The sequence below is a fragment of the Anabas testudineus genome, chromosome 10, assembly GCF_900324465.2.
Source record: "Anabas testudineus chromosome 10, fAnaTes1.2, whole genome shotgun sequence".
In the NCBI taxonomy this organism is placed as follows: Eukaryota; Metazoa; Chordata; class Actinopteri; order Anabantiformes; family Anabantidae; genus Anabas; species Anabas testudineus.
This window is the reverse complement of record NC_046619.1, coordinates 6,540,728-6,566,944: the sequence shown is the minus strand read 5'-3', so window position 1 is coordinate 6,566,944 and position 26,217 is coordinate 6,540,728. Positions and strand designations below refer to the sequence as shown.

General features: G+C 41.7%; 4 protein-coding genes across 10 annotated transcripts; 1 reads left to right on the top strand and 3 right to left on the bottom strand.

Annotated features, from left to right (window-relative positions):
• Nucleotides 1-495: 495 nt before the first annotated feature.
• Nucleotides 496-8,714, bottom strand: LOC113160176 (androgen receptor-like). Of its 2 annotated transcripts, none has more exons than XM_026357264.1 (9): nucleotides 7,849-8,714; nucleotides 6,731-6,867; nucleotides 6,267-6,383; nucleotides 5,797-5,940; nucleotides 5,441-5,647; nucleotides 4,704-4,848; nucleotides 3,573-3,703; nucleotides 3,266-3,417; nucleotides 496-1,699 (listed from the first exon to the last, which is right to left on the bottom strand). In XM_026357264.1, exons 1-9 carry the CDS (start codon nucleotides 8,712-8,714, stop codon nucleotides 1,535-1,537), a joined length of 2,064 nt encoding a protein of 687 aa, XP_026213049.1. In that variant the 3' UTR covers nucleotides 496-1,534. The 2 variants fall into 2 exon arrangements, with proteins under 2 accessions (XP_026213049.1, XP_026213050.1); XM_026357265.1 differs by having other exon boundaries at nucleotides 1,535-1,699; nucleotides 5,800-5,940.
• Nucleotides 8,715-9,860: 1,146 nt separating this feature from the next.
• Nucleotides 9,861-18,146, bottom strand: LOC113160177 (moesin-like). Of its 6 annotated transcripts, none has more exons than XM_026357268.1 (15): nucleotides 18,067-18,146; nucleotides 17,564-17,618; nucleotides 16,305-16,388; nucleotides 15,988-16,083; nucleotides 15,718-15,840; nucleotides 15,110-15,261; nucleotides 14,934-15,017; nucleotides 14,698-14,844; nucleotides 14,401-14,497; nucleotides 13,589-13,752; nucleotides 13,317-13,447; nucleotides 13,014-13,174; nucleotides 12,545-12,637; nucleotides 11,752-11,985; nucleotides 9,861-10,378 (listed from the first exon to the last, which is right to left on the bottom strand). In XM_026357268.1, the coding sequence occupies exons 3-15, from the start codon at nucleotides 16,365-16,367 to the stop codon at nucleotides 10,214-10,216; spliced, it is 1,710 nt and encodes a 569-aa protein (XP_026213053.1). In that variant the 5' UTR covers nucleotides 16,368-16,388; nucleotides 17,564-17,618; nucleotides 18,067-18,146; the 3' UTR covers nucleotides 9,861-10,213. The 6 variants fall into 6 exon arrangements, with proteins under 6 accessions (XP_026213053.1, XP_026213052.1, XP_026213054.1 ...); XM_026357267.1 differs by lacking the exon at nucleotides 17,564-17,618 and adding an exon at nucleotides 16,602-16,649 and having other exon boundaries at nucleotides 18,067-18,127; XM_026357269.1 differs by lacking the exon at nucleotides 18,067-18,146 and having other exon boundaries at nucleotides 17,564-17,624.
• A 66-nt stretch (nucleotides 18,147-18,212) lies between these two features.
• On the top strand, nucleotides 18,213-25,486 carry zc4h2 (zinc finger, C4H2 domain containing). Its single transcript, XM_026357276.1, has 5 exons — nucleotides 18,213-18,374; nucleotides 19,072-19,243; nucleotides 19,420-19,592; nucleotides 23,211-23,373; nucleotides 23,645-25,486. Exons 1-5 carry the CDS (start codon nucleotides 18,322-18,324, stop codon nucleotides 23,756-23,758), a joined length of 675 nt encoding a protein of 224 aa, XP_026213061.1. The 5' UTR covers nucleotides 18,213-18,321; the 3' UTR covers nucleotides 23,759-25,486.
• LOC113160183 (uncharacterized protein C8orf48-like) lies at nucleotides 24,862-25,518 on the bottom strand. The gene is made up of 2 exons (XM_026357277.1): nucleotides 25,176-25,518; nucleotides 24,862-25,078 (listed from the first exon to the last, which is right to left on the bottom strand). The coding sequence occupies exons 1-2, from the start codon at nucleotides 25,479-25,481 to the stop codon at nucleotides 24,887-24,889; spliced, it is 498 nt and encodes a 165-aa protein (XP_026213062.1). The 5' UTR covers nucleotides 25,482-25,518; the 3' UTR covers nucleotides 24,862-24,886.
• Nucleotides 25,519-26,217: the final 699 nt, after the last annotated feature.

The window sequence follows — 26,217 nt, the reverse complement described above, 5'->3', positions numbered from 1 at the left end:
CTTTTTTTTTATGCATTATTTATTCACTCTTAACCCTTCTGCGCTATTAAATCCCCTCTCGTGACTCCGACTATTTAATGGTAACCTCAGTCAAACACTGAGTGAATCCGTGTCCAATGACATTACTACGCAAATGTCAATGGATCTGACAGATGTTGTCCTACTACACTGCTGCTAAGCCTCATTTTACTTGTGCTGGCTCGACAGCCGCCACTAGGTGGTATTAAAACACAAGTGAGCCATTTCAGATCTGCAGCCATGGCTTGATAATGATGTAATAAATGAGCCAGGTCTCCTCATTTGCCTGTGTAATACCTTCTGGGTGTCCTGCTGGGATCTAATACCTGGCTGCTGGACCCTGAGATAATCCTGGGGGTAGGTGACGCCGCAGTGCGAAAGACTTGTGATGGTTTTCTAAAATCCGTCTGGCCACTCGACTGCATCACACAGTCAAGAATGAATCTATCAGAGCACAACAACATGATTACTGCATTATTCACTGCATGCGCTCAAAAGACACCACACTTTAATGACAGCCGCTCTGTCCTCATTATTAACACATACACACCAATGTGGCAGTTTTATTACATGTTTAGCTGTAAAAGCTGCAAAAAAAAAAAGAAGCATATCTTTGGACCTTAAACATTTAACAAAACTGTCAGAAGCTACAATGAATATGTGACGATACACAACAAAGCATCTGCAATGAACACTTATAGAAACTGTAGAAACAGTAGGAAATCTCCACTCTGAAAAATGTACTTAGTAGTAATATTATAGTAATATTTGACACCCAAAACAAGCAAACTTAAGAAAAAAAAAAAAAAAAGCCATCCATAGTGTGTCGACTAATGAGTCATTTGAGTATTCTGTGTGTGTATGTGTGTGTGTTTGTTGCCCAATTATTATTTTTGGCTGTTTTCAATGTGACTCTTTTCAAAGTGTGTTTGTTTTGTCGACATCTGAGACAATCAGTCGAACATTATTTCTATGAATGCGAACAGCTTTCCAAAATGCTTTTTAGCATGCATGCCACAACCGTCAATCAACGGCTTTGTTCATGTCGGTGAACACGGTAACATTCACTGTGAAGGGAGCTAGTCTGAATGTCAAGCTACAGCGCGCAGACGAGCTATGGTGAAGCTGAGAGCGACCTACGGTGTATTGGATGTTGCTCGGTAAAGGCTTGAACAAGGTGCATGCCAGGCAGAAGGCCATTCGCGTGGCTGGTGCGGAGGAATGCATGCTAAAAAGTGTTTCAATTAGCTCCAGAAACAGTTGGTTTTCATCATACAGAGAACAGGCAGTAAGAAGAACAGAGTAGCTGTATCTCGATTACATTAGACTGGAAGAATGTGCTGTATTCCCTTCATATTATATCCTCCTCACCGTTCCCCACTTTCGCAAGGGGCTTAAACTTCTTTTACCTCATAAAATCGGGAACCTTTCTAGCCCAATTTCACCAGAAACGGTTGGCAGACTGGGTGCGGGAGCCTCAAGTGAGACATGACACAATCACTGAGACTCCTCTCTCTTAGGCTGTGTTGTGGAAAAGGATGGGCTTGACCATGCCGGAGAGGATCTTTGGCACATGAACGCTCACGATCTCTGAAATCATCTCTGGGAAGTTCACATGTGTCTGCAAGGCCTGAGCTTGGATGAACAGATCGTAGGTGAACTGGTGCAACTTCCTCACGATCTGTGAAGAAGACACAGACGTAGAAGATGGAAAAGAAAAGAGCATATTGTTAATAAGAGAGATGATATTTAAATGTGTACAGCACTGAAAAAGGGACAAAACCGCCAGATAAAGGAGGAACTAGCAAATGGCACTGAAGCTTGTCTTTTGACACAGGCTTTAAGAGGCGATTTAAAAAGATGACAGTCACTGTGACACTCTAAGCCCCACAGGCAGAGTAAAGCCGAAGGGGTCTGAACTGAAGTCTTGATCAACTTTGGTCTTCTGCCTAAAGGCTTCTGTTAGACAATCCCTGGCTGCCCTCCAGCTCATGAGGCATTAGAAGATGTGAGATGAGAGTGGGACACAGAGTGAGCCTTTAAGGGTAAATCCACAGTGAAAGACCTGAGGTTGAAGCTGCTGCTGTTCTGCTTCTCTATAGGAAGAAACTTCCCAGCATGCTGTGCTTCTGGTCGTGCCCCTGTCACTGATGTCAGGAGGTGTTTCTTAGCGATCTAATTGTTCTCATCAATTCGTTTCTAAAGGTATTGAGGAGCAAAGTAGCCATAGTTTTTTTGTTTTTTAGTAGTTTTCTTTTATAGCAGAAGCATTTTGTGTCTATGTTCTTTTAGGTTTTATGTTTCCACTCCTATGACCTTATCCTTTAAATATACACTTGAAAATACAAACATTTCTAAAAATGGAAAGTCACCTTGTCAGACTATCCTCCAGCAGATATTAATCATAGGAATGCAGTTCACCTTGTGGCTATAAAATAGTAAACGTTAGGTACTATGCCTCGGGCTTAACGCTAAGCTAGTTGTTCTTGAATAACAGACAGGTGAGCCTGCAGGTGAGCTGCCAAAGTAAAAGTCGAAGGGTAGTAAAATCGTTGGTCTGGCACTCATTGCCCAGGGGAGCGAAAAGTGCAGAGGTTATTGTTTTCCTTGTCCCTTCATGTTGGCGTTGGTTAACTGCTGCTACTGCTGATCCTAATCATACGTTAAATAGCTGGACTGGAAGTGCAGTTTGCAGCTACTGGTTGATATTGGCTGGAACTGGTTTTCTTGTTATTTGCACCATTTCACAACGTGTTTATTTTTCATACCTCCTTAAGGAACTTTCCAGTTATTTGTGATGCAGCGATGCTACCACCAGAGGGTGACTCTATCATTTATCCTCCAGGCATCACATGTGGAGTGAAGGGAGGAGACACATGACCGTTTGGTCTGTGTTTAACCTTAGTTCATAGTAAGCATTTGTACACATGCTGCAGGTGCACCATTAGTCGTGACTTGTCTAGCTGATTAAAAAGAACGTTGCTTAAATTTGAAATGTAATTATTTGTAGTTTCAGATAAACTTATCAACCACTAAGAAAAAAAAACTTGTGCAGCACTGTCAGTTAACAATAAGCCTAGGTACTGCTGCAAACCAAAGCCCGTGTCTGTGTACTTGGGAGGTGCACTTTGATCTGCACTTTGTCATGCTCAGATGGTTATGTGACAGTAACTAAAATGACACCTATAGTAGTTCAGAGTCACAGTATGGTGTGCTTTTGTATGTGCAACAGAGTTGTGTGTATTACCGACTGGAGGTAGTCCAGCAGCTCTGTGAGTTGAAACAGTCTCTGTGTACGGGTGGTCTCTCCACGGTGGCTGACCAAGCGATCCAGCTCCTTGATGTAGGAGGTCCGCAGTTCATCAAAACAACGCTGGCTCTTTAGGCCCTCCATTGGCACTGTGACCACAAAGCCAGAACACAACAATAACTCTCACAGACTTTATCCAGCCCATCAATTCTCTTAAGTATGGCTGCACTCTATTATAGTCATATTTCACTGGCTGGGACGACTTTTAGGCTATTATCAGAGACGGCAGTCTCAGCTGACTCACTGATGCTGAAGAGGACCAGGGCCTTCATGCAGAGGAACTCCTCTTGGGTGACCTTCAGCATGCAGAATCGCTGGGAGAGCAGCTTCATCCTCACACAGTGTTCATACATACTGGACACTTGCATCCGCTGGCTGTGAAGAAGGGATGGGGGGAAAAAAATAGCACAAGAGGTGAAGAAGGAGCAAAAAATGTGTGACAAAAGGAGAGGTGAGAAGCCAAGGGAGGTTCAGGAAGGGAGAAATATGCAAAAGAGGCACACAATTAGTGGTAGAAGAAATGAGAGTGGAAGAAAAAGCGGCAGAGGTGAGAAGAAATGGGCATGAGATGGATAATAGAAGAACAGAATGACAGAGAGGCAGAGAAAAATGAGGGTCAGCAACAAGGGCAGGCGTCTCGATTACCATGCAGGTCAGGAGCAAGTGACAGAGGTCTAATGCAGACAGAAGGAGTGTTTTGCTAACAATGCACAAAATACCAGCCAAGTGAAAGGTGCTCTGAGGGACCGAGGCCTAGCTTTACCACTCAGAGACTGATAAGAGCAGGTGGAATGGTTAATTATGTATATCACATATAGTCTGATTTCTTTCTTAAACTCTGATTTAGGTACAAAGTACAAGAAAAGAAGAGTTAAGGTGTCAGAAACATTTTCGAGAGAGGCTGGAGGAGATGGCCAATCCAACCTTGTCAAAGGGAAAAGAAAAAGGAAACGTGGAAGTGGTTCCGATGACTAGTTTAGTAAAAGATGAAATGGAATAAATTATCTCGGGTGATCCCACTGCGGCCATGTATATCAGACAGGAAGGAAACGGCAGGAACAGAACAGACTTGTTTACTGTCTCGTCTAAAAAGACAGCGCCTGTCGTGCAACTTTCTTTTTTTCCCATCTTCCTCTGAAGCTCGTATTCCACTGTGCCTTTCTTTCCAATCACGATGACAGGTAAAATCTTGTGGCATTCCAACAAGCCTAATGTCACAGCGATTATTAGCTACTGATGCTGGGACTAACTTTCCTTGTTTGATACAGTATAGTCGTGACTACACCGACTTTGTCAGAGTTGAATAGACTTCAAAGCTCAAGTGTTAGAGTTCTACAAAAGTGTGCTACAAAAAAGTGAAATGTTGATGACTTACTCATTGAAGACCAGGTCTGGAGCAAAGTACAGCATGGAGCTGTCAGTAAGTGTGTAGGACCTCCAGCCCAGAGCGAACACCATCACTCCCATCCATGACAACTGGATCACTGACATCTGATCATCCACGTGCAGGTCGCGGAAACCTGTTAATTGACATTTTAACCATTATCTGCTTGAGTTGAAGTGATAGGATGCAATAGAATGACACAACACAGGTCAAGTAAGTACATGCAAACAAACAACGACAGAGACTGAGCAGGAGGGACGTTTCTAGCCATTTGCAGTTTAAATATTTGGTTTCAATATGAACATACTCCCCTCTAGTGGTTAATATTTGAACAGGCTGGTATACATGTCCTATGACTGACTGCTCCTACGCACAAGTTGAATAGGCAGAAAATTCTGGCAAGTCCTGTTATCGGGTTAACAAGATCGTCAGGACTCATCCAATGCCAGCGGGGATTAGATATGTTTCCTAGCTTTACAGCTTGTCCAAAATACTGTGAACTTGGAGTTACACAAGTGATGCTCCTTTGTACTTATTCTGGCTATCACAATGGCATCCGCTTTCTTGCTCAATATTGTTGACAAGTCTGAGCTTGCAGGGTTTTGCTTGGCAAGTATAAATGATTTGTACACATAATGCAGAGATCCTGAAGCAACCACAACAGCACTTAAGGGCAGAGAGCCTTGGCAGAAAGACTTCTATGTTACCTCGGCCCCAAACTGTTTTACCTGGTATTGCCTTGGCCCAGCGCACCACGGTTACCAGCTGTCTCTCCCCCAGCTCGTTGAGGCTGGTGAGCAAGGACGCAGGGCTGTCTGGTTGGGCAGGGTCATGTCCGGCATTGACCACAGCTGGCTCAATAGTCTGCAGGACGCTGAGCAGGGACAAGCAGGAGCTCAGGGTAGGCGGGATGCTAAGAGTCAGGGTCTGGGACGCTGATAAAAGCATGCAGACAGAATGACACACAAACCAACAGAACAGCACAAAAGCAAAATAATGCTAAATCTTTTTCTTTTTTGTTTTGGTAAAGGCATGCTTATTATCGACTGAGCGTGACACTTGAGCTTGTAACCCCCATCCTTACCACCTTGAGCCCTGGAAGCCGCGCTTCCCGGCTCCAAGACATCTTTCTTCCAAGCACTCTCTCCTGTTTCTCCAGGCCCCCACGCCGCTGGAGGTTGCTCCTCCTCCACGTTTCTCGTCTGCCCGGCTCCCTTCAGCCTGCGACCTAGAGCCATACAGACAAACCCCCCCCCCGAAAAAAGGAGATTAGTGATTATTACTCAATAAATAGTTGGAAAAGTCAGGACATTTATTAAAGAAATTGAGCTATATTTAAATTACTTATTGGCATATTAAGCGGGTTCTTATCATGAGCATGTGGAAATCATTTGTCACTAAAAAGAAAAAAATACAACTATTTTGGCCTTTGCTGAAATGCATTTGTTACGCTGTATTACAGATAGGACGCTTTATTAATAACTAGAGCTTCAAACATGTGAAGTATCTGCCTTCACTTTCCAAACACTCCTTTCTCCATCTCTGATTTCTCACCTTTAAGGCTCATTCCCAACATGAAGCACCTCTTCAGGCGACACGAGGCACAGTTTTTCCGCCTCAGTTTGTCGATGGTGCAGTCATTGCGGCTGGCGCACAGGTGGTTCTGCTTACCTGGAGGCACACACACACACAAAAAAAAAAAAAAATCCTAGGGGATGAGAGATCGAGCTCCACGCTATCTAGGCTTCCACTCTTAGCAACAACACGTGGGTGTTTACTGACAACAAACAACGTGCCCTCACAGTGATAGGTCACTGTGCCCTGCCTGCGCGATCAAGTGAGTGGGTGTAACAAATTAAATCAACAGACGCATAATTGTGTGTGTGTGTGTGTGTGTGTATGTATCTGTGAGAGTAAGTGTGTGTGTGTGTGTGTGTGTGTGTGTGTGTGTATGTATCTGTGAGAGTAAGTGTGTGTGTGTGTGTGTGTGTGTGTGTGTGTGTGTGCGTCACACCCACCCGCAGCGGCCCTCTTGAAGAAAACTTTGCAGCTGCCACAGGTGACTGCTCCATAGTGACAACCTGAGGCATCGTCACCACACACCTGGCACACTCTCCTGTCCGACAAATACACACCTGGAAACAAATCCTCGTGCCTGGGCACAAAACAAATGCACAAGCATATATGAAGGTGATATTTGGAAGGGCCTCAAAAGCGTCCACAAGTGCTATGGAAAACATTTTAAAAGCAGGTTTATCTCTTGCTGCTAGTAAACAAATAGTAAACAGACATATTAAGACACATTTAGGTCAATAGACTTGTCCTTATAGAGTGCTGAGCTGTCCCCTTATAATGTTTAGGTCACTAAATCCCTAAACCCAATCCAATTATACTAAGAGACATCCTTATCTCATGTCTGATTATATGGCAATGTGAAGTGAGTTCACAGACGAGTACATCTATGAATTCCAAAAAAACAATTCCTGAGTTAATGTTTCTACGAACCATTAAACGAAAACAGAACATTTTCTTCTTTTTCAAATACAGGATCAGTAACAGGTGCTGTAGCTCTTGTTTGTAGTGGCACTGGCAAAAAAAAAAAAAAACCAACCGTGAAGATAGTCACAGCACAAATGATTACAGATCGGGAAAGTTAGGGGTAGGGTGAACTTTGATTGCACTCTAACTACATGCTCAAACACTTGGCCAAGGCCAAGAAGAGCACATGGGGCTGTTAGAGCGCAAATGATTTATGCTGATGCACAGCTGCCCGTGTAGCTGAATAGAATATGATTCTATAATGTATCCAGGCAAGTAATGGCAGGCAGGAGCACGCAGCCTAAAAAACCATGGTCACTGGATTTAACCGAGTCATGGTGTGCACTGTTTTACAGAAATATCAACAAGGGAAAATGAGTCTGGTAAGATTTAGAAATATATATATATATGTATGTATGTGTAATTGAATGAAGCCTTGAGTTGGTTCCACTCCTGACAATCCCACGACGCAGCGCTCAGTGGGACATTAGACGCGCGGTTCACGCTCCATTTGCTCTTTTGTTGCTTAATCAACAACAACGAGACTGAACGAATGCACTGAAAGGGATTTCAGGTGGTCATTAAAACGGTTATTTACCTGAATCTGCGATCCGTGCAGTTGAGCCACACCGAGGGCTCGGTCTTGACAATGGAAAAAGTGGCTTCATCTTGATGAACTGCACTTTGGTACCTCTCCACTTGCCCGTACCCGTGTGCCATCGCTGCTCGCATACCGTTTTTCCCACCATGATCACCTTCCCTGTACCAGCCACAGTAACATTCCTGCCTGGATCCGAAAGAGGTTTGTCCGCAATTACAGTATTTACACAACAAATTATGTCCACCTGATCCGCCTCTCTCTGGCTCGGATCGGCCGCTGTAAGTGCGATCGTCTGCGCACCACAAACTCGGGGCATCTCTGTATTGGCCCGGACTGGCAGAATATGGTTTCAAAGGTAAGAACTGATCCGCTTGGGAGGACGCGTGCAGCTCTGCCACGGGGTTGATAAACAAGTTCGATTCCCGGCAGACATATCTGGATATCACCGGACCGCGCGTCACTGCCTGCGCGCTGTCCATGTCGCCCGATCTGAGCAGGTCCATGCAGCTCACCTGCTGTAAGCCGTGGCACACTTCTCCAAAGTCGTCCTTTCTTATGCCACTGTCATTCAGGGGAAGCCTGCTGCCTTCCGAGCTCATGTTTCCTGGCGCTTTAAACTCCGGCGCTGCTCGGGAACTGTTCCCCACAGCGGGATCGCTGTCTGCAGAAGCGCCGGAGGAGCACGGGTTGGTGTTGAGCGGAGAATACACTGAATCCAAACCCAAGGACACTGACACTGCCTTACTGAGCTCAGCAGCAATCGGGCAGGCAAAGGTGTCCGCGGTCTGCAACTGATCCCGCTCATTCATTTTTAAAGACTTTGATATGTCTTCTCTGTCGGACAGGCTCGAGTGAAAGGTCATGCGTAACTCGCCTCGCTGGGGTTGAAGCGGCGCGCTGGTTCCACGGGGGGAAAACAAATAAAAACAACACTTTCCCAGTGACAAAACGCCTCCTCGGTGAGACTCCGCTCATACGTCTCAGCGGAAAGGAAATTCAGATCAGTCGTAGACGCAGACGTAAGCTGCCCAGAGAGAGGGACGTCCCGTCGATCTGATCCAGGAGTGAAGAGCTGACGAACTTTTAATCAACTCATCGCCGTCGCCGCAGACTGGGTCCGTGTGTGGCGTGAACCTCGCGAATGATCATTTCAATTCGCCCCGTTGAACTTTGTCCTGGGGTATGAGGAGGTTTTCGTAAGTCACTGAACACTAACTGTGATGTAACTTATTATCTCAATTGGAATTCCAGCACCGCGCCCCACGTCTCGCGAGAACAATCAGGGTTCAACATCAAATTCACCGCAACACTTTTCATCTCCCATAAATGTACATATAGACACATATCACCATCATATTTAATGGCAAACTGCTGCCGTGCTCTGCAGCCACACCCTTAAAACAACAAAAATGATTATTAATATTATAATTTTTATTTGATTCTATCAGTTAATTGTTATATCTCTCTTAGTAACAGGATTTTTTTTATTATCATTATTATTATTGTTTTGGATGGCGGCCAAATTCACACCCATGATACATGCTGTCAGAGAACATCCAAGCTGTCCTTTGTGAAATTGATCAGCAGTCAGACGGGCGTCGCCTACCCCAGCCTACACTGTACTAAATGTAATATATGGTGTACATATGGGTTGGGCTCTTCCTGCTAATCCTGCTCTTCTGCAGGAGTTGAAGAAGTGAGGTGGCACAGGTGCAGCGATGAGGGCTGGAAAGGATGGATGTTGGATTAGACTATACACACTACATCAGTGCCAATGTGTTCCATTTTGTGTTTACCTTAATTAGTTTGACAAGCATCTATTTGAAGGTGATAATTGGCTTTTTTATTTTTATTGCAGCTCACTTATTTTTATGCTGCACAAAGTTTGCCTCATTAGGCTCGTTGAAGGTGAGGCTTCTTCAATCATATGGGAGCTGATGCACACACAACCCGCTGATGGTGTTTCTGTGTATTTTCATGTCTGCAATAAAGAACAGAAGTGTCCCACGTGACAGTGCTTTCTTTAATTCACATACGATTTTCATTAGGTGGCATATAGAAATTTAGATTAACAACAGCAACAGTAAACTTATTCATACATGAGAGCTGGGAGTCTGGAAACCTGAACCAGACCTTTATCAGTGTTCCTTTCAAATTATTTAGGTATTTTTCTGGGACCTATTTACCAGTGGAAATATTATTAAAATCATCAAAGCACAGTATCGATATAATTTGTCACGTGCAACCTGTTATTTCAGGTCAATTTACTAACTATGCAACTTTACAGCTACGTTTCTAAAATCTTCAGTGTCCGATTCATCATCTATCCTCGTCCTGTCTTCACTTTGAGCAGCAAACCGTCTCACATGGACTCGAATTCATCAATTCGTTGTTTGGTGTTGCCCTGACGAATCTGACGAAGGGTCTTGTATTTGTCTCGGCCTGCCTTCACATTCTCAGCGTGGATCAGGTCATTGGGGGTCTTTTTGCTCTCGTCTACAGCTCCAGCCAGCTCGGTGCTCAGGAACTGAAAGGGAACACAGACACACAATGAATGAATGCCTCTTACCTGAGACTCTTTGGGAGACTATTCAGAATTCTTCCCCTCACCCCTGTACTCCCCTCAATCCCCATCTGAAAACGTTATATTAGTACTAGTTATTAAGTCCATTTTTGTGTGGAGTCCTCTGCGCAACATCACATCTTGTTTTTGCAGTGAGACAGAGGCCACATTTATTCCAGCTATAACAAGCCACAGTATGGTTGAGTTACAACTTGAATGAACCCAACAGAATGATAATGTACCTGTAACCACGTTTAATTATGTAGAGTGCACTTAGTTCTTAGTCAGACTGAATTTTTGGTGGCAATTATGCTGCTAATTTTTCAGCAGAGTTAAAACCTCTATATGACTTTGTCAACAGCAAAACACAGTGAATGTACCAAAATACTTCACCATAGCTTAGCCTCACTCAAACCTACTCTCAGTGCATGTTTTTAAACCCATCGTTTTTAAATGAATCAGTTACCTTTAAAATGGCTATCAAAACATGATTTTGAAGAACAGAGTCAGTGATCGAGCCTGAAATTTTATGGAAACAAGACCAAGAGTCTACATCGATCAGCTCTGTAATGATTGACACTAGTGGTGCATTGTTTTAAATAATAATGAGAGTATTCAATGCTGATTAGAATTACAACTAGACACTGAGGTTAGTATTTAGCTTTTTGACCATCTTATAATTACACCACGAAATTAGGACTAAACAGAAAGTATAAATGAGGTTGACGAGAATTCCATTAGTTCTTCATTTATTTGGACATAAATCTAAATATTGGACAAACAGACACGTTGATGGAGTTAATTATAACTGTTAAGTTAATGAATATCTGTTCCAAAATTTATGTCAGTATAGCCAATAGTGGACATATTTCACTTAAAACCACACGTCTACTTCTTTACTAGTGGAAGAAGGATCACCAATAGATTCATCCCATTTAGTATCAAACATGTCTGGGTGAAATGTCAATAACAATCCATCCAATAGCTGTTAGATATATCTGTCTAGACCACAGTGGTAGACGGGTTTGCTAAAAATATATGGCCTTTTTATTTTAGGAGAGAAGTTTGTTGTTGGAAGAATTACCTAGTGGCCAATAGACACAACTGCACTGGTCTTAGTATTCAGCTGGGCCCCAGGAGAAAGTGTTACTTACTGAATCTTTTGATTTGAAAATGAAATACTGGGGGAATTTTGTATGTATTATTCCACACTCTTAAAATCCCCAGTGAGCCCCAGGACTGTTAATCTCCTGCGGAACATAACCTTTGACCTAGTGGGACTAAGAGAACAGCAAATCTCCAAAATGACCCATTTCGCCCTATTCGCCTAATTTTACCTTGAGGTTTTTCTGCAGCCTCTGGTTCTTCTGGGTCTCGGTTACTCTTTCCTCTTCGCTGCGATCACGGACCATGCCTGGAGAAGTCAGCTCAGCACTGGCCTCCGCGCTGCTCTCATCTGTCTCATCGTGCTCTTGCATATGGGGGTGGACTGAATCTTGTATGTGAACACCCATGAGTTTAGTCTTCAGCTCCTCTTTGGTTCGCTCCAAATCAGCCTCTACCATCATCGCCTGTCAACACATGACTCGCAGTGAAACGCCGTGGTGTGATATTGAAATTCATGCAGCCCACTGGATTCTATATGTACATTTTAGTGCTATGTAAACAATCATTCATCTGAAATCTAAAAATGTCAAAGCAATCTCTCTCTCTAACCATGAAGGAAGATTTATTACCAAAACTGTTATCCACTGCTCATTAGAAAACAGAAGCAAAAATAACACTGCGGTTTGCCCAACTATGCACATGCAAGCCATGTATTGCGCCACTTCTTTGTGTGTATACATTTGCCTGCACTTTAACTATATTTTTACATACCATTTGCATATGTTTCTAGTGGTATGGCTAAACCAACTTTGGTATCACAGGGCTGACATTTGATTTGACGATGCAGCAACAAAAGAATGTGCACAACCACAGTTTGAAAGTCTAGATAAATCTATATTTCACTGTAGTTGATGCCTCGCGTCTATTTTACCTGGGTCTAACACTTAGCAGTGTCAGACACCCCTCTTTGCTCATGTTTGATTCATCTTTTAGCTCTCTTGTGGCTCTTTCATTAATTCTCACCCTTTTCTGCCATCTCTTTGCCTCGTCGTCCTTTTTCTTCTTGGCGTCTTCCAGCTGGGAAATCTTAGAGGTAAGCTCTGCCAGCTCAGTGGCCTATACACACACGCACACAAATGGAAAGAGAGTTAAGAGTGCTCCTGATCTAAGGTCATTGTGCTCTGTCTGTGTGACTAAAAAGAAGATGGGTGTATGTGTCTGTGTGTGTATATGTTCGTATGCAGCATAGCATTTTAGTTTCATTCAATTCAAGATAAAACGCTAAATGTAAGCAGGTAAGGAAGACGAATACTGTTAATGACATGAGTAACTCACTGGTTTGTTCCCAGATTTGGGGACTCGATCAGCATATGGAAATGTTCCATTATGGGCAAATTGGTCTCAGGGTAAACGTTGACTTTACGAGGCATTTTGTCTATTCGATTGAAGCAATATATTCAAATGAAAATGAAAATGTGTTGTGCAAGGATACCAGGCTTTCCTGGTTCTTGATCTGGGTTTCAGATTGGTGTAGAAGGGCTGCTTTAGCTTCCACTGCAGCTTTGCGGTCCTTGTCCAGGCGCTCAGCCTCGTCCTGAGCAGTTGTCCTCTCCTTCTCTAGTTCAAGAGCCCTGCGAGTCTGCTCCTCCAGCTCTGAAATACAGACATATTTCTACCACATATACAGGATGCCGACATGGCCATATAGAACATAGGATATAGCATACAATCAAGAGTATTTGAATGTTCTACGCTTTTAAGTTGAAAAATAAGTGTCCTCAGAAAGTTTTCCGACCATCTTGCGCTCTCTTTGTCTGTTCTTCAATCTGTCTCAGTCTCTCCATCAGCTCCATGGTCTCACGGGCAATCTTCTCTGTTTCCTTCTCAGCATTTTCTCGCTTTCTTTTCTCACTCTCGAGCAGAGCCCTGACAGGAGAATTGTGCATAAATACACGTCTAGAAAAAAAAAAACTGTATCTCCTGACAGTTCTTTCTTAAAGCAGAGAGAACACACTGTAAACTGTTAAAAAAAAAAAAAAGAAGTCATCATTATGTCCCCTTTCTTACCGCTCCATCTGCTTCTTGTTCTTCTCCTCCCTGGCTTGGGCCTTCATCTGTTGCACCTCAATGGTATCAGGTTTACGTCTACGCATGTACAGGTCATGATTACCCATGCACAATGCCAGGATACGTTTATTGATGCGAAGGCGAGGTACGTAGAAAACGAAATCCTTGAACACAAAAAGCATGAAGCATTACGCAGGGAACACGTAATTGGCAGATCATCTATATTACATACATTAAAGGGATATTTGTGTTTTGGGGAAACTTCACCATGTCTTTGACAAGTTGAACTGAGAGGCTACATTTTCACTGTGAATGAGATCAAGTACCGAATGCTCTCATTACACTGCTCGCTGTAATTTATGCATTTAGCAAAACTGGCAATTTTACAAGTAATGAGGATGTAGGATCTCACACCTCCTGTTTACAGCTACGGTGAATACATATGAATAGGCATATCTCTTAGGGAGCATTTGTAGGATTCATACACCTCGTAGCTGTATGAATAAAAACTGCTAATGCCAGGGTAATTAGTGTGAAGTATTTATTCCTAACGATTTTAGAAGGAGCTTCTCTTTATTTCCTTCCGCAAGTATCCATGAATAGAGTTTAGCTAAGATAAGATCACTGTCCAACACACCAAGCTGCACAAACACGCATCCAGTTTGGCTGAGTTTTGGAAAGCTGCCAAATCAGTAAATTATCCCAAAGGTAAACTATCCCTTTAATATGACCTTACAGGAGGCCTCATAGAATCTGGAAATGCAGCAAATAAACCACTGTTAAGAATTATTATTGACAATGTTTCAGCATACCGGAGCCTTCTTGTCAATTGGCTTGATGACAAACTTTTTGTCATTGAAGGAAATGTTCCTGATCTCACTCCAGGGAAAACCAATCTTTGGGGTCATCCTGTGAAATATTATTATTATAGCATATTAGTAGTATATAGTATATATCATTCTAGAATAGTCTATGATCTAGTTAAAAAAGGGTTATTTCATAACAATCCTTTTTACAGATATTTCAGTAACAGAAAACACTCACTGGCCATCCCTAGAGCCATGCTGCAGGAATTCTAAAACACAGAGACATTTTCAACTGAAACCTACTTGTCCTTTTTGTCGTAGATATTAAGACCCAGGGCGTCCACGCCCAACCATAACTCTGATCCTTTCTTGTTCTTGATGCTAAAGTAGTTGACTCCATACATCTCCAAATCCTGGGCTATCTTCAGGTATTCCACCATGGCATCTTCTCTATGGTATAGGAAAATTTAATGAGTTACAAAACACCTGCTTGCATAACAAATGCTTTAATGCCTTTTTTTTTTTTTAGACTGCAGTACCTCAGTATTCCCTTGTGCTCTTGATGCCACACCTGTATTCTTTCCTCCCACTGATTCTTATTCAGCTTGTGTTGCTCCAAAACCCTGGTTTTAACAGCGAAGGGGACACACCAGTTAGAATTCAGATGACTGAAACTGGAGTTAAAGTGAACTATCTGAACTACCCAGCCCGCTACCTCTGTGGCAGCAGCTTCTCTCTTGTAAGGTACCCTGGTACATGATAATCTTTTCTATAGTCTCCATGTTTGACCTGAACCGCATAGGAAGCCAAGAGCACTGCGGTCTCAGGTGGACAGTATATGTCATCATTTAGGATGCTCTCTTTTACCTAAAACAGAAAAAAAAACCAGACTGATCTGTTTCATTTCACAAATTGCGTAAAGGTATGATACAGGATGGTACTAGTGTGGCATGAAGATGAACTAAAGATTCAGGATGTCTTCAGAAGAGAGAAACTCAATGTTTTCCGGTGCTTATTTTGTGCACCTGGAACTGATTTTGTCTGCATGCACTCCCTTAAGCAAAACCCATGAGGATTTGATCTGTATGACTCATAGTGAAACCCCCACTTGTCATTAAGACAGGGTCAGCATTGTTTGGGCAGAAATCTGTCAAATGTGAACATAATTTCTTTTTCAGCATGCATTAGTAACTTTAAGAATGTGGACCGTTTACATGGCCTAAAAACAATAAATGATGTCATTTAAAAGTTTCAGGGGTACAAATTCACAACATGATACTCTTTAAAAACAGCAGTTTTCTGGTATGTGCACTCATCTCCAACCTGCAGAAAGAAGAGGCGCTGTGTTGCTTCTTGGATCAGTTCATCAGCGACATCCTCGGGGTAAAACTTGGCCCTGAACTTAATCAGCAAAGGGTTGTCCCTCTTCACATCTTGAGCTGTCACCTGGGATTGGGATCCAACAGCAGAGGGATGCCAGAAGTAAGAAATACGTACTAATTAGCCACAATGGGTTCATGTATATCCGTCTGTCTGAGGATTGAGGTTACGCCATCAAGGGATGTAAAGTTGACACACAAACTTTCTCCTCACCCTCTTGTTCAGTTTTAGCCAGGTGGAGAAGCCTTTGCTGTCTTGATACTGGAGGCCAAAGAACCAGGTTTCCCTCAGCCCGATTGTCTTCACTATCTAACATACGAATAAGAATGATCACATTTTTTGCCTCAATTTTTCTTGTTCCATCCTTCTCTCCCACACTTATGTTGTCATTTACCTGTTTTTGTAACTCACCTGCCTGTTACTTGTAGAACTTAATCACTTATTTTCTATTAAACTAGCTTCACTTTTTACCTGCATGCCTTTTTAAAAAAATTGTGAATCATATACAAACTGTGATATGCACAATGTACCTGGTCAAAAAGCTGTCTACCGGTTGTGCTGGGCAGGATGGCAAACTCCAGCTCAGCATCCATGGTTGTAACTCGGACATTTATCTGCCAGAGAAAGCACTCACACTGAGATACAGGAGGAAAAGATCCCTTGCCGTTCATTCATCTGTGTCTGCGGAGAAGCATCACTAAGAGCAACAACTAAGTGAAGAAGATCAGTAACAATTCTGTAATATCTGTTTGTTCTTTGTAACAGTGCTAAATTGGTTTGTTCCGTTGGTTCTGACAGCAAAATAACCAAAAAAGAGGATTCCTTACATTCTTCTGTTCAACCAGGAGCATCCAATCACAAGAGGTTGGTGGGGACTACAATCAAAAAATCAATCCCAAAGTATATTTTAGATTTAATAGAGAACATGGGGTTCATTTCATGATGAATAAGTATTAATGACAGGGTGAAATCACAGGCCCCTGTCTTATGTTAATCTTACACAGAAGTATCCAATCCTACACAGAACATATTGCAATTGTTGGTTAGACTGATTTAGAAAATAGAAAAAAAGAAGCATAGAGGACAAATTGGTTGCTCCATTTCTTTTCTAAAATGTAACAAGCAAGGCAGGCTTCCATTAGTGCCTATAATAATTATAATACGACTAATAATAATGTAGTTCTCTGAAAAGGCCATTTCACTGAATATTTATGAAAATATGAAGAGAGAGTCCATCTTTGGTTGGTTTTGGTGACCACATTACAATAAACCCATGAACAGTGCCACAACAAATTAGAAACATCGGTGGGCACGTTTTGCTCTAAAGATAGTCAGGTTTCAGTACAACACAGTGATTCCTTCTCGTAGCCTATACATTAACAAAACAATTCACAAACTCCAATCAGTTATAATTAAAATATTTCAACTAAATATGAAACACAGTGAAACTTAAAAAAAAAAAAATGCTACTTACAGTTGACATTTTTTTAATCTGTAGCCCAAACACTTCTTCAGAGAGATTGTAGAAGCCTTTTCTCTGCAGAGTCATATGAAACTGCTTGTAATGCCTACATGGATTATACTGAATGAGAATGGACCATTGTACTGTTCTCAAGTACCTCTCTCCTAGTTAATCCAATGGCAGACCGGGACCATGCATTTGAGGCAGCCCTCAAATTCTGTGAAAACTTTCCCTCTTGATTCCCTCTCTGATTAGAGTTTGACCGTGCACGGTACCACTCATCGAGTTCTAGATATTATCTGTAAGAATTGCACTTGTGCTACTTACCAGGCTGTAGTGTGTCCAAGGAACCCCTGATGACCACAGATACTTTTTTAGGATACTATAAAAACACATGATTTATTTACTTATTATTAGATTATATTTAGGTATTTATTATTATTATTATTATCATTGTTTTTATTATTGTTCTGTTTTCCAGGCCTGGAGAAAAAAATCCCTGAACCGCTGTATTTATATGTGTATGTGTTTTTATGCCAGATAAATATAACTTGTGAAACCAATTATAAAATGCAAATTTTGTTCCGATCTGCAAATATCTAGACAAAACTATTTGGGCTGTGACCGCTCTGGTCCTGTAACTGTGAGACACTGCAGTCTTTGACTGTATTTCAGATGTTGTATATTTTTAATAATGCATTTCTTTATTCATCTGGAATCAGCTGACTACTAGTTAACAGAGGGTTAGTGTAACTATGAACTGTTACAGTCGCTTGAAGCTGAGCTGATAACGGGGCTCCGTAAATAAACGGGGAGACGCGTTCACTGACCGCTGTGTATTAGTGTGTTCGCTCCTCGCTGCTGTGCTGTGGATCAGTTGCCGTACCACCGCTCACTCCTCCTCGTCTCTACCTGGACTTGTCGCGCGTGGCGAGCTCGCGGCTCGCGACACTCGTCCCACGTAACCACGGTTTCACATTGCGGGCGCGTGCTGGGGAGCGCGCGCACCGGCCTATTGTGATTTTATCAACAAGGGGAGCACCGTGGCCTCGCGAGCCAGCTGCACGAGCACCGACTGCGCAACCATGGCGGACGAACAAGAAATAATGTGCAAACTAGAAAACATCCTGGAAATACGGTAGGAGCCGACTGCGAAACGAAAGGAAAGGTTTGACACGTATCGAGGGTCGTTATCTCGCTAACGTTAGCTTGCCAACAATAAGCCCCTCGGCGTCGCTTTTGTTACTGAGCTAGCTAATATTAGCCGGAATGCTGCGAAGCCTGTCTTCAACAGGATTGTTATTTAACTGTTTACGTAAGATTGTCCCCAGCTGCGTTGTCAAGCAACTGCTACAGACCAAACAACAGATGAATACACACAGGGTGGAGGTTAGGGTGCACATTCGCATCATACACACATTATCAGCCCAGATGTGTATCAACACAATGCCAGATGTGCCCTGCTAATAACTAGTGTGGGTAAGCTAGCTGCTTAGCTAGCAGACTTAGCAGTCTGTCATTAGCCACTTAACACCGATGGCTGGGTGGTGTTTGTTTGTTTACCTTGGTGTCTTCTTTGCAGCAACACTTGATAACGAAGTAACAGTTGCACAATAATGCATGTATACAATATTCACAGCTGTCTGCTTGTCATTAGTGTAGAGCGTCCATTAGGTACATATGTCAAATACTCATTTCATACATTGTCAAAGCATTTTATACAATCAGATGGACAGTAATCAGTTTTGAGAGTTCTTCTTTTGTTCATGAGGAAATCTCTCTTTTTCATATCTCTGAGGAAATAACATGTCTTTTCACTGTGCCACCTGCTGCAGGAATAAGACTATCCAGATGCAGAAGATCAAGTCTCGTCTGAAGCTTGAATTTGAGGCTCTGGAGTCTGAGGAGAAACATCTCAAAGAGTACAAACAAGAGATGGATTTACTTCTACAAGAGAAAATGGCACATGTGGAGGAGCTGCGACTTATCCATGCAGATATCAATGTGGTGAGTGGATCCTGCTCTCCAGGATAAGTAGCTTCTGTGGAGGAAGTGTTACTGAAATATCAACAAATTAGCAACAGCACAGAGAAGACTGATGTTGAATTAACAATGCATAATAAGACACAGCTAATGCCAAAATGCCATATTACCTGTGCATTTAAGAAATCCTATCATTTCAGATGGAGAGCACCATCAAGCAGTCGGAGAATGACCTAAATAAGCTACTTGAAACAACTCGTCGTCTGCACGATGAGTACAAACCTTTGAAGGAGCATGTTGATGCCCTCAGGATGACCTTAGGTCTACACAGACTCCCTAACCTGAATGAAGAAGAGGAGAAGCTCTCCCTGGAGTCAGTATACACACACACACACACACACACACACACACACACACACACACACACACAACCAAAATGCAAGCTACACAGATTCTTTTGAATGGATGTTACTTGAGATAGTGCAGTCATATATTGTTGATCATAAAAGTCAGATTTGACTACAAAAAAAAAAAAAAAACTCAATAATAATAGTTCAGTACCCCTATTTGTATGAAACACTGTGTTTGGTGATTTTATTTAAATTTTACTGCCATTGTACTTTTTCACATTTAAAAAAATTCACAGTTTAAATCGCTCAGTAAATGCAAGTTTTATAACTAGAATGTAACTACATAAAATCTCAGACATAAACTACTGAATAAAAATGACACAATCTCACTTCAGTGCAAAGGGAAAATGGTTGTGAGCATAGCATCTAGCAGACTACATAAATATTTAGCAGTTGTCGACATACATAGAAGTAGCATGCCTAACAAAGTAATTACAGCAAAAGATATTATTTCAAAGTGAATCAACATATTGTTGCAGAATTAAATGTTATGCATGAAGTACTATGCATGGAAGTAAAAACAGTATCCGTGAGCTGAAGTTGTGTATGGCACAAAATCTGAACTTATTCAAGCTCGCTGGAACATAGTTGATAGTTAAGGTAACTTTTTTGTCAATAGGTGAAAAATTGTAACATACAATTGAACAAAGTGTATGAAGGAAATAGTGCAAGAATAGAGCTTTTGGTCTGTTACTATATCTAATGCTAAACTACAGCCAAACAGCAGCTGCAGAAAGAGGCTGCAACATCACTCAGCAAGATGTAATTTAGGACTCTGACAACAGTGTCTTTCAACATGTCACAATCATTTGGCAACAACAGAATTCAAACTTGTTATTAATCTGTTATTAATATTCAGAAGTTTTAGAAGTGGTTTGACATAAATCGCCTTAAAATATTCAGACAAGAGGACAGAGAGCAATCTGGTTCCTACAAAATTTGAAAGTCTAAGATGAATTCAATTGATCCCAAACTGAACATATTTGAGAAACATCTGTTCACAAAGAGCGACAGCACTAATGCAACTCACTTTATTTTGAAAAGGAAAGTGAGTATCAGAAATGATAGCAGGTCAGGGAATCCTAGATCAGATGTCCTTAGCTTTATGTCACAAGATTAGAAATGTTTGACTGTCAAGACTGACTGACAAGCATACCAAGAGCAGACGGGAATTTTCCAGCAGTATATTTGTATTGATGGTTTTGGACCTATATTTTAATCAGCAACAGCATCTAAGATTGAGGAGCAAACTCCACACAAGGCGTTACATAATAGTTAAATAGAATCTAAGATGCTGTTATGCTAGTGATTAAAATTTTAATCATTGTTTTGAAAATTATTGTAAAAAATAAGTAGATATAAAAACATATTAATGACAAACACAAAACAATTTCCACAATTAAAATCACGAATCTACAATAATTAAACTGTAATGTTGCCAAATCCAGTATTATAACCTAGTTGGACTGAGTTAAATGTATGTTTTTGAGAAAGAGAAGTAGGGCAGCACGGTGCAGCTGCATAAGGTTAATCACAAACATGGTTCAAAATAACACTTAATAGTTTTACTCACAGCTCTGTTAAGTATGAATAGAATAAATTATGTCAGTGAAGTATTATTGACCTCTCCCTGTGTAAAGTCTTGGAAGGTAACTGTGGAGATGACAGGATTGTTATAGAACATAATTGAGACATTATTTCTGGAAAAATATGCTTGGTAAATGACATTTTCAGTAGCTTGGCACACTGTACAAAGAGTTTCTTTCATTTCCATTACATCGAGGTGGCAAGAAAAAAAGGCTCAGCAGCAAATATGTGAAAACTCGGCACTGGATTAAATTTTAACAACAATTATAAAAGCCTCATTTGCTCACTTTCTAGTCTTTAACAAGTCCAGGTGGCAATGCGGTAGACTTTTGAAGACTTTAAGACTTGATAGATATTCTCTTGAGGAGACAGGTCTGTCTGGAAATACCAGTTCAAATAAATTTCAGAAAGTAGCAATGACCCATTGTCAAGCTCCATAAAGTCTCTGTTTACCACTAAATTGTGAGCACATCTAAAGGGGCTGACAGGTAGACTCCCAGGTGCAGAACCCACAGTCTAACATCCATCAACAGTGGATAACTGCAGTTGATTGTGAGGAAATCTTAAGCCTATCTTAATTGATGGTAATAGAATTTGAAAGTGAGGTTGATCCATGTTTCAGACTTGGAAAATTTGGTCTCAAGTCAGTGTTAGCATTGGTAATTTTACTATGTAGGAAACTCGCATTGCAGTGACCTGGAGTGGTCAGGCGGCTGGTTTATTTATGATCAGACCCAAGGATTTATGACCCGAAGATCGAGAACTGTCATTAGGATAGTTGTTTAAAAGTACTTTTTAAAATGCAAGAGTACTTTCTTCAGTTGTACAGACCAAAATACATTGTGAAAGTAGCTGATCCATTCCCTCGTTCACGGATAAAGTTAAGTTCCTGCTCACGTTTAAAAATTCTCTGACTTTAGATAATGGCATTTTTCATTTTGACTGATAAGGATGTGTAATATACTTCAAATTTAAATAGTCTTCACAAATACAGAGCTTTATGCTGAAGTACTGCTGATTTGAATGGTGACAGCATTGTTGGCTGGCTGGCTCCTCAGTTTGGCTGTGTACTGTGTGGAAGCTCAGATGAGTTCATTTTTGGCCAGGTGGTAGTCATCTCTCTTTTCCTTCTTGGTGGCGTACTCCCTGGTGTTCTGTGTGTTTATGAGGTACTCAGAAAGTTGCAGCTTATCACTGTTGTTATTTGCAGAAACAACTCCTCAGAGAGAGACTTACAGTGATATCTGATGTTAAAGCTATCATTCCCACTCTCCTGCTGGTAACAATGTAATTTTATATCGCTTTAGCTAATAGTCCACATGCCTACTGTAATTGTACTACAACTTGTGATGGAGCAACTATGGAGAAAATCTAATCATACCTCACTGTGGATTTTACTCTGTGACAGTAATATATCAGCAAAAAATAACAGTAAGATTCAACTGAAACAACCTCATGAAAACAAGAATCAGAAGAATAAAATAGGTATTAACTGTAAACTTGTGTTTACTAATGTGTAGTAGTTTGTAAATGTGCTTTAATATTCTGTGACTTAGTGAATCACAGTTACAAGGAATTAAATTTGTTCTTTGGATACACAAAGTCCTACTTGATCACAAACCTATTTTGAGAGAAACCAGAGAGCGTAATGAAATGGGATATCACTTTTTTTATTTTTGAAAATGGGCCAGTCAGGCATAAAGTCCAAGGCCAAATCTCTTTCCCAGCCCTCCCCTGCCCACACAAACAGACAGGCTCACATGCACGCAGACAAACACTATCAGGCACAAGGACACTACTTTTCAGAGTTGTACATAAAAAGATGATGTGTGAGCACGACTATGATGTCCTCTAATTTAAGTCCCTTTTGTGTCTGGTTTTGCCACTCCGCATCTCTTGATACACAGTGTAGATGGGATAATCTCAACTGTAATATGATTCATAAGCTCATAAGAATCACAGCTGGCAATCTCTATCTCTCTTTCCTTGAACAGCTACTTTGAGAAGCAGAAAGCAGAGTGGCAAAAGGAGCCGCATGAGCCCGCTATCCCAGAGTCCCTTGCTGCCGCTGCTGCCGCAGCGCAACAGCTTCAGGTTTCTCGGAAGCAAGATGCCCGTCAGACAGCCACCTTCAGACAGCAACCTCCGCCTATGAAGGTATGGCTCCTGCTGACCTGAAGTCATCTGTCAGAACGTAAATGTCATGATTTAAGGTTGAAATTAAATAAAGCTCCACTCTGAAGAGTTTTTTTTTAGAAACTTTTTTTCAGCTTGGTGAATTTCCAAGATGTAACTGGCTACTAATTGTGCAGAATTTTGTAGGAAAACAAATTACCCCAAATTTAAAACCAGTATACAGTGTCATATGCTTTTATTTACAAGACAAGATTGACATACTGTAATGTGAAATGTATCTCCCTCTATCCAGGCTTGCCTGTCCTGCCACCAGCAGATTCATCGCAATGCTCCTATCTGCCCACTGTGCAAGGCCAAGAGCCGTTCCCGCAACCCGAAGAAGCCCAAAAGGAAGCCAGATGAGTAGATCCCACACCAGCCTCAGTAGGGTTTAAAGGGAACTGGTCCAGTACACTGACTGAAGATCAGCCATGTACATCACAATGTATGGACAATTTCCACACCGAGTGTCCACTTTAACAAATTGTCTTAGTAATTTGGTCATAACCTGTCAATCATTGATTGATTGATTGATCTGATAATGTTATTGTTTTTGTTTTTTATCAGTGCTTTGGATGTGTTTATATGTAACTGTGTGACTTCCATAGTAGATTTACTAGCCCCTAAACATTGTAACTGCAATAATGGACCTTGGTAAAATTTCCAAATAAGTTTGTCCATGTTGCTATTGTTTATTGCCTTAGATATTGTACTGTACTTCCTAATTTTTGTAATGCATGCGTGCTTCCATGACTATTTGTTGTGTATTATTTGTGCCAATATGAAATCTAATAGGTTTAATTGAAAAGTTAAATAAAACACAATGTTGTTTTAATGTTTACAGTATTCAATTGACCACAAACTAGACAAAAAGGCCAGATACATTTGCTCTGGATAGTGTTGTGTGTTAAACTTTAATACAGTATGAAAATAAATGGCTGTTTTGTAATAAACTTGTTAGCATGTTTTTGTTTTTAATGCTCTTAAAAGGATGAGCATTATTTCCTGTTGGCTGGTGGCATGGACGTAAACACAGCTGCAGCAGAGCGGGGTAACTGACAGCACCACTATTGGCATATGCATCCGTGTTTACTAGGCAAATGGGTGGGTTCAGCTTGTGTGTGAAAATAAAGAGGCAGGAATATGTTTGACTCCGCCACAACATCGTCCCTTTCATTGTGTTCATACTGTGCCCATCATGTCTGCAGCTATCTGTCTGGAAAAGGACAGTGAGATCTTGCTAAATGAGTTCCTGTAGCGTTTTTGTCAGGGTAACCCCTTATTTCATCTGTTGCCAGGGCAACTCCACGTTCCTTTGTGGTTGCTAAGGCAACCCCAGGTTGCTGTGACCCGCATATTTTCACTAAGTAGTTCCTCCTAAATCCAGTTGGGGAGTACAACCCCCCCCCACAGTGTGTACAATCATATGTGGGACAAAGCAGCGTAGTAATCCCGGAAATAATATATTAATCCGACTTGTAAACTGACAGAAACATTAGTCTGTCAAGTTTCCTCTGTCCTTAAAGCCACTTACGCCGCAGACCAAGTGTGTGTTTAGTCTGCCCTTCAGTGTTTGGAACTGCAGTCGTGTCTTCTTCCTCCTGATGAAACCTCTCAAGGCCAGAGACGCCCTTTCCCTCTCACACACGCAGCAGGCGGTGGGATCGTGGAGCTCCACCTCTGCAGCCTGCCACAGGAGACAGAAAACACATGGAGCAGTAAAAGGCATGTTTCCATGCTAATAACAGCCACATGGTCCGAGTGAGGCCGGCTCGCTTCCTGACCCGTCTCACGTCCTCTTTGAGTGTTTGGAGCCTCAGCGTTGAGACGAGTTGAAGCGGGGCGGGTTGAACCTCGGGACCCGGGCATGTGACCCGCTGTGTGCCGCCGTGCAGAGGGAGGCTACGGTCTCTTTGATCCCCAAACTCGGCTCGTCTTTCAGGTTGCGTCCTCTCCCTCCCTCCGCCGCCTTTGTGTTGGCGTCTCCTCCTCTTCCCCACATCAGAAGAGTCTGCTTGCAGCTGTTTGTTTCGGACACGAACAATCATTGTGCTGCAGAACTTTCCCATGGCTTCCTCCTCTTCCTCCATTTTGTACCCGAGGTCACGGCTGTAGGTGTGTTTGACCGCTGAGTTCAGGTTAATAACTAATCATGGACCTGACGTAAATACACAACACACTCCTAAGCCGTACGTCAAAAGATAACAAGGATTAAAGGCACTTTTCCAAAGCCTAACAACAACTCTCAGACCGGAATTTAGAAGAATTTAAATGAGAAACAAATGTTAGTGAGAAAATGGCCATTTCCTCCAGCTCGCTGTGTTTACAGTGGGAAGTTGCACGTCTTCTTCTCGTCGCGTTCACCCGAAGTGCCATAATTAGTTGTCGCTGTCATTAGCGCCATCTGGTGGTCAGCAAAGGTCACTGACCGACCCACTGACAAACAGGATACGATCGAGTTTATGATGCATTCATTACAGTAACACTACATTTTACAATATTTTAAAAAGTTTCAAATGTTTTTATCGTTATTATCCTGCTTTTTGTCACTACTGTCGTCTGAAAGATTACAATTGCTGGTTTAACCTTTTCAGAGATCTGTTTATGTGTTGGTTTTGCATTACCTGATAAATATACATTACAAAATAAAACAGACATAAAATAATAGGAACAAATATGTGTTTTAAATTCATCATTTAATATGTAAAAGTGATAACTGCAATGTACAACAAACGTAAAGCGCTTTTAATGCGACAAATACAACTCTTTTAAAGAATGCATTTGAATACATGACATTTCATCCTGGTAGTGTTCTTGCTGGCTCAC

Excerpts from the sequence above, each read along its gene's own strand:
- LOC113160176 (XM_026357264.1), bottom strand. The coding sequence starts at position 8,714 with ATGACCTTTCACTCGAGCCTGTCCGACAGAGAAGACATATCAAAGTCT. Across the intron at positions 6,868-7,848 it reads TGCACGGATCGCAGATTCAG|GCACGAGGATTTGTTTCCAG; the intron begins GTAAATAACCGT and ends TTTTGTGCCCAG. Across the intron at positions 6,384-6,730 it reads CTTCAAGAGGGCCGCTGCGG|GTAAGCAGAACCACCTGTGC; the intron begins GTGGGTGTGACG and ends GTGTGCCTCCAG.
- LOC113160177 (XM_026357266.1), bottom strand. The coding sequence starts at position 16,445 with ATGAACGGCAAGGGATCTTTTCCTCCTGTATCTCAGTGTGAGTGCTTT. Across the intron at positions 15,262-15,717 it reads AGCGCCTCTTCTTTCTGCAG|GTAAAAGAGAGCATCCTAAA; the intron begins GTTGGAGATGAG and ends TTTCTGTTTTAG. Across the intron at positions 13,175-13,316 it reads GACAAAGAGAGCGCAAGATG|AGCTGGAGGAGCAGACTCGC; the intron begins GTCGGAAAACTT and ends TCTGTATTTCAG.
- zc4h2 (XM_026357276.1), top strand. The coding sequence starts at position 18,322 with ATGGCGGACGAACAAGAAATAATGTGCAAACTAGAAAACATCCTGGAA. Across the intron at positions 19,244-19,419 it reads TCCATGCAGATATCAATGTG|ATGGAGAGCACCATCAAGCA; the intron begins GTGAGTGGATCC and ends CTATCATTTCAG. Across the intron at positions 19,593-23,210 it reads GAGGAGAAGCTCTCCCTGGA|CTACTTTGAGAAGCAGAAAG; the intron begins GTCAGTATACAC and ends TTCCTTGAACAG.
- LOC113160183 (XM_026357277.1), bottom strand. The coding sequence starts at position 25,481 with ATGGAGGAAGAGGAGGAAGCCATGGGAAAGTTCTGCAGCACAATGATT. Across the intron at positions 25,079-25,175 it reads TCAAAGAGGACGTGAGACGG|GCTGCAGAGGTGGAGCTCCA; the intron begins GTCAGGAAGCGA and ends CTCCTGTGGCAG.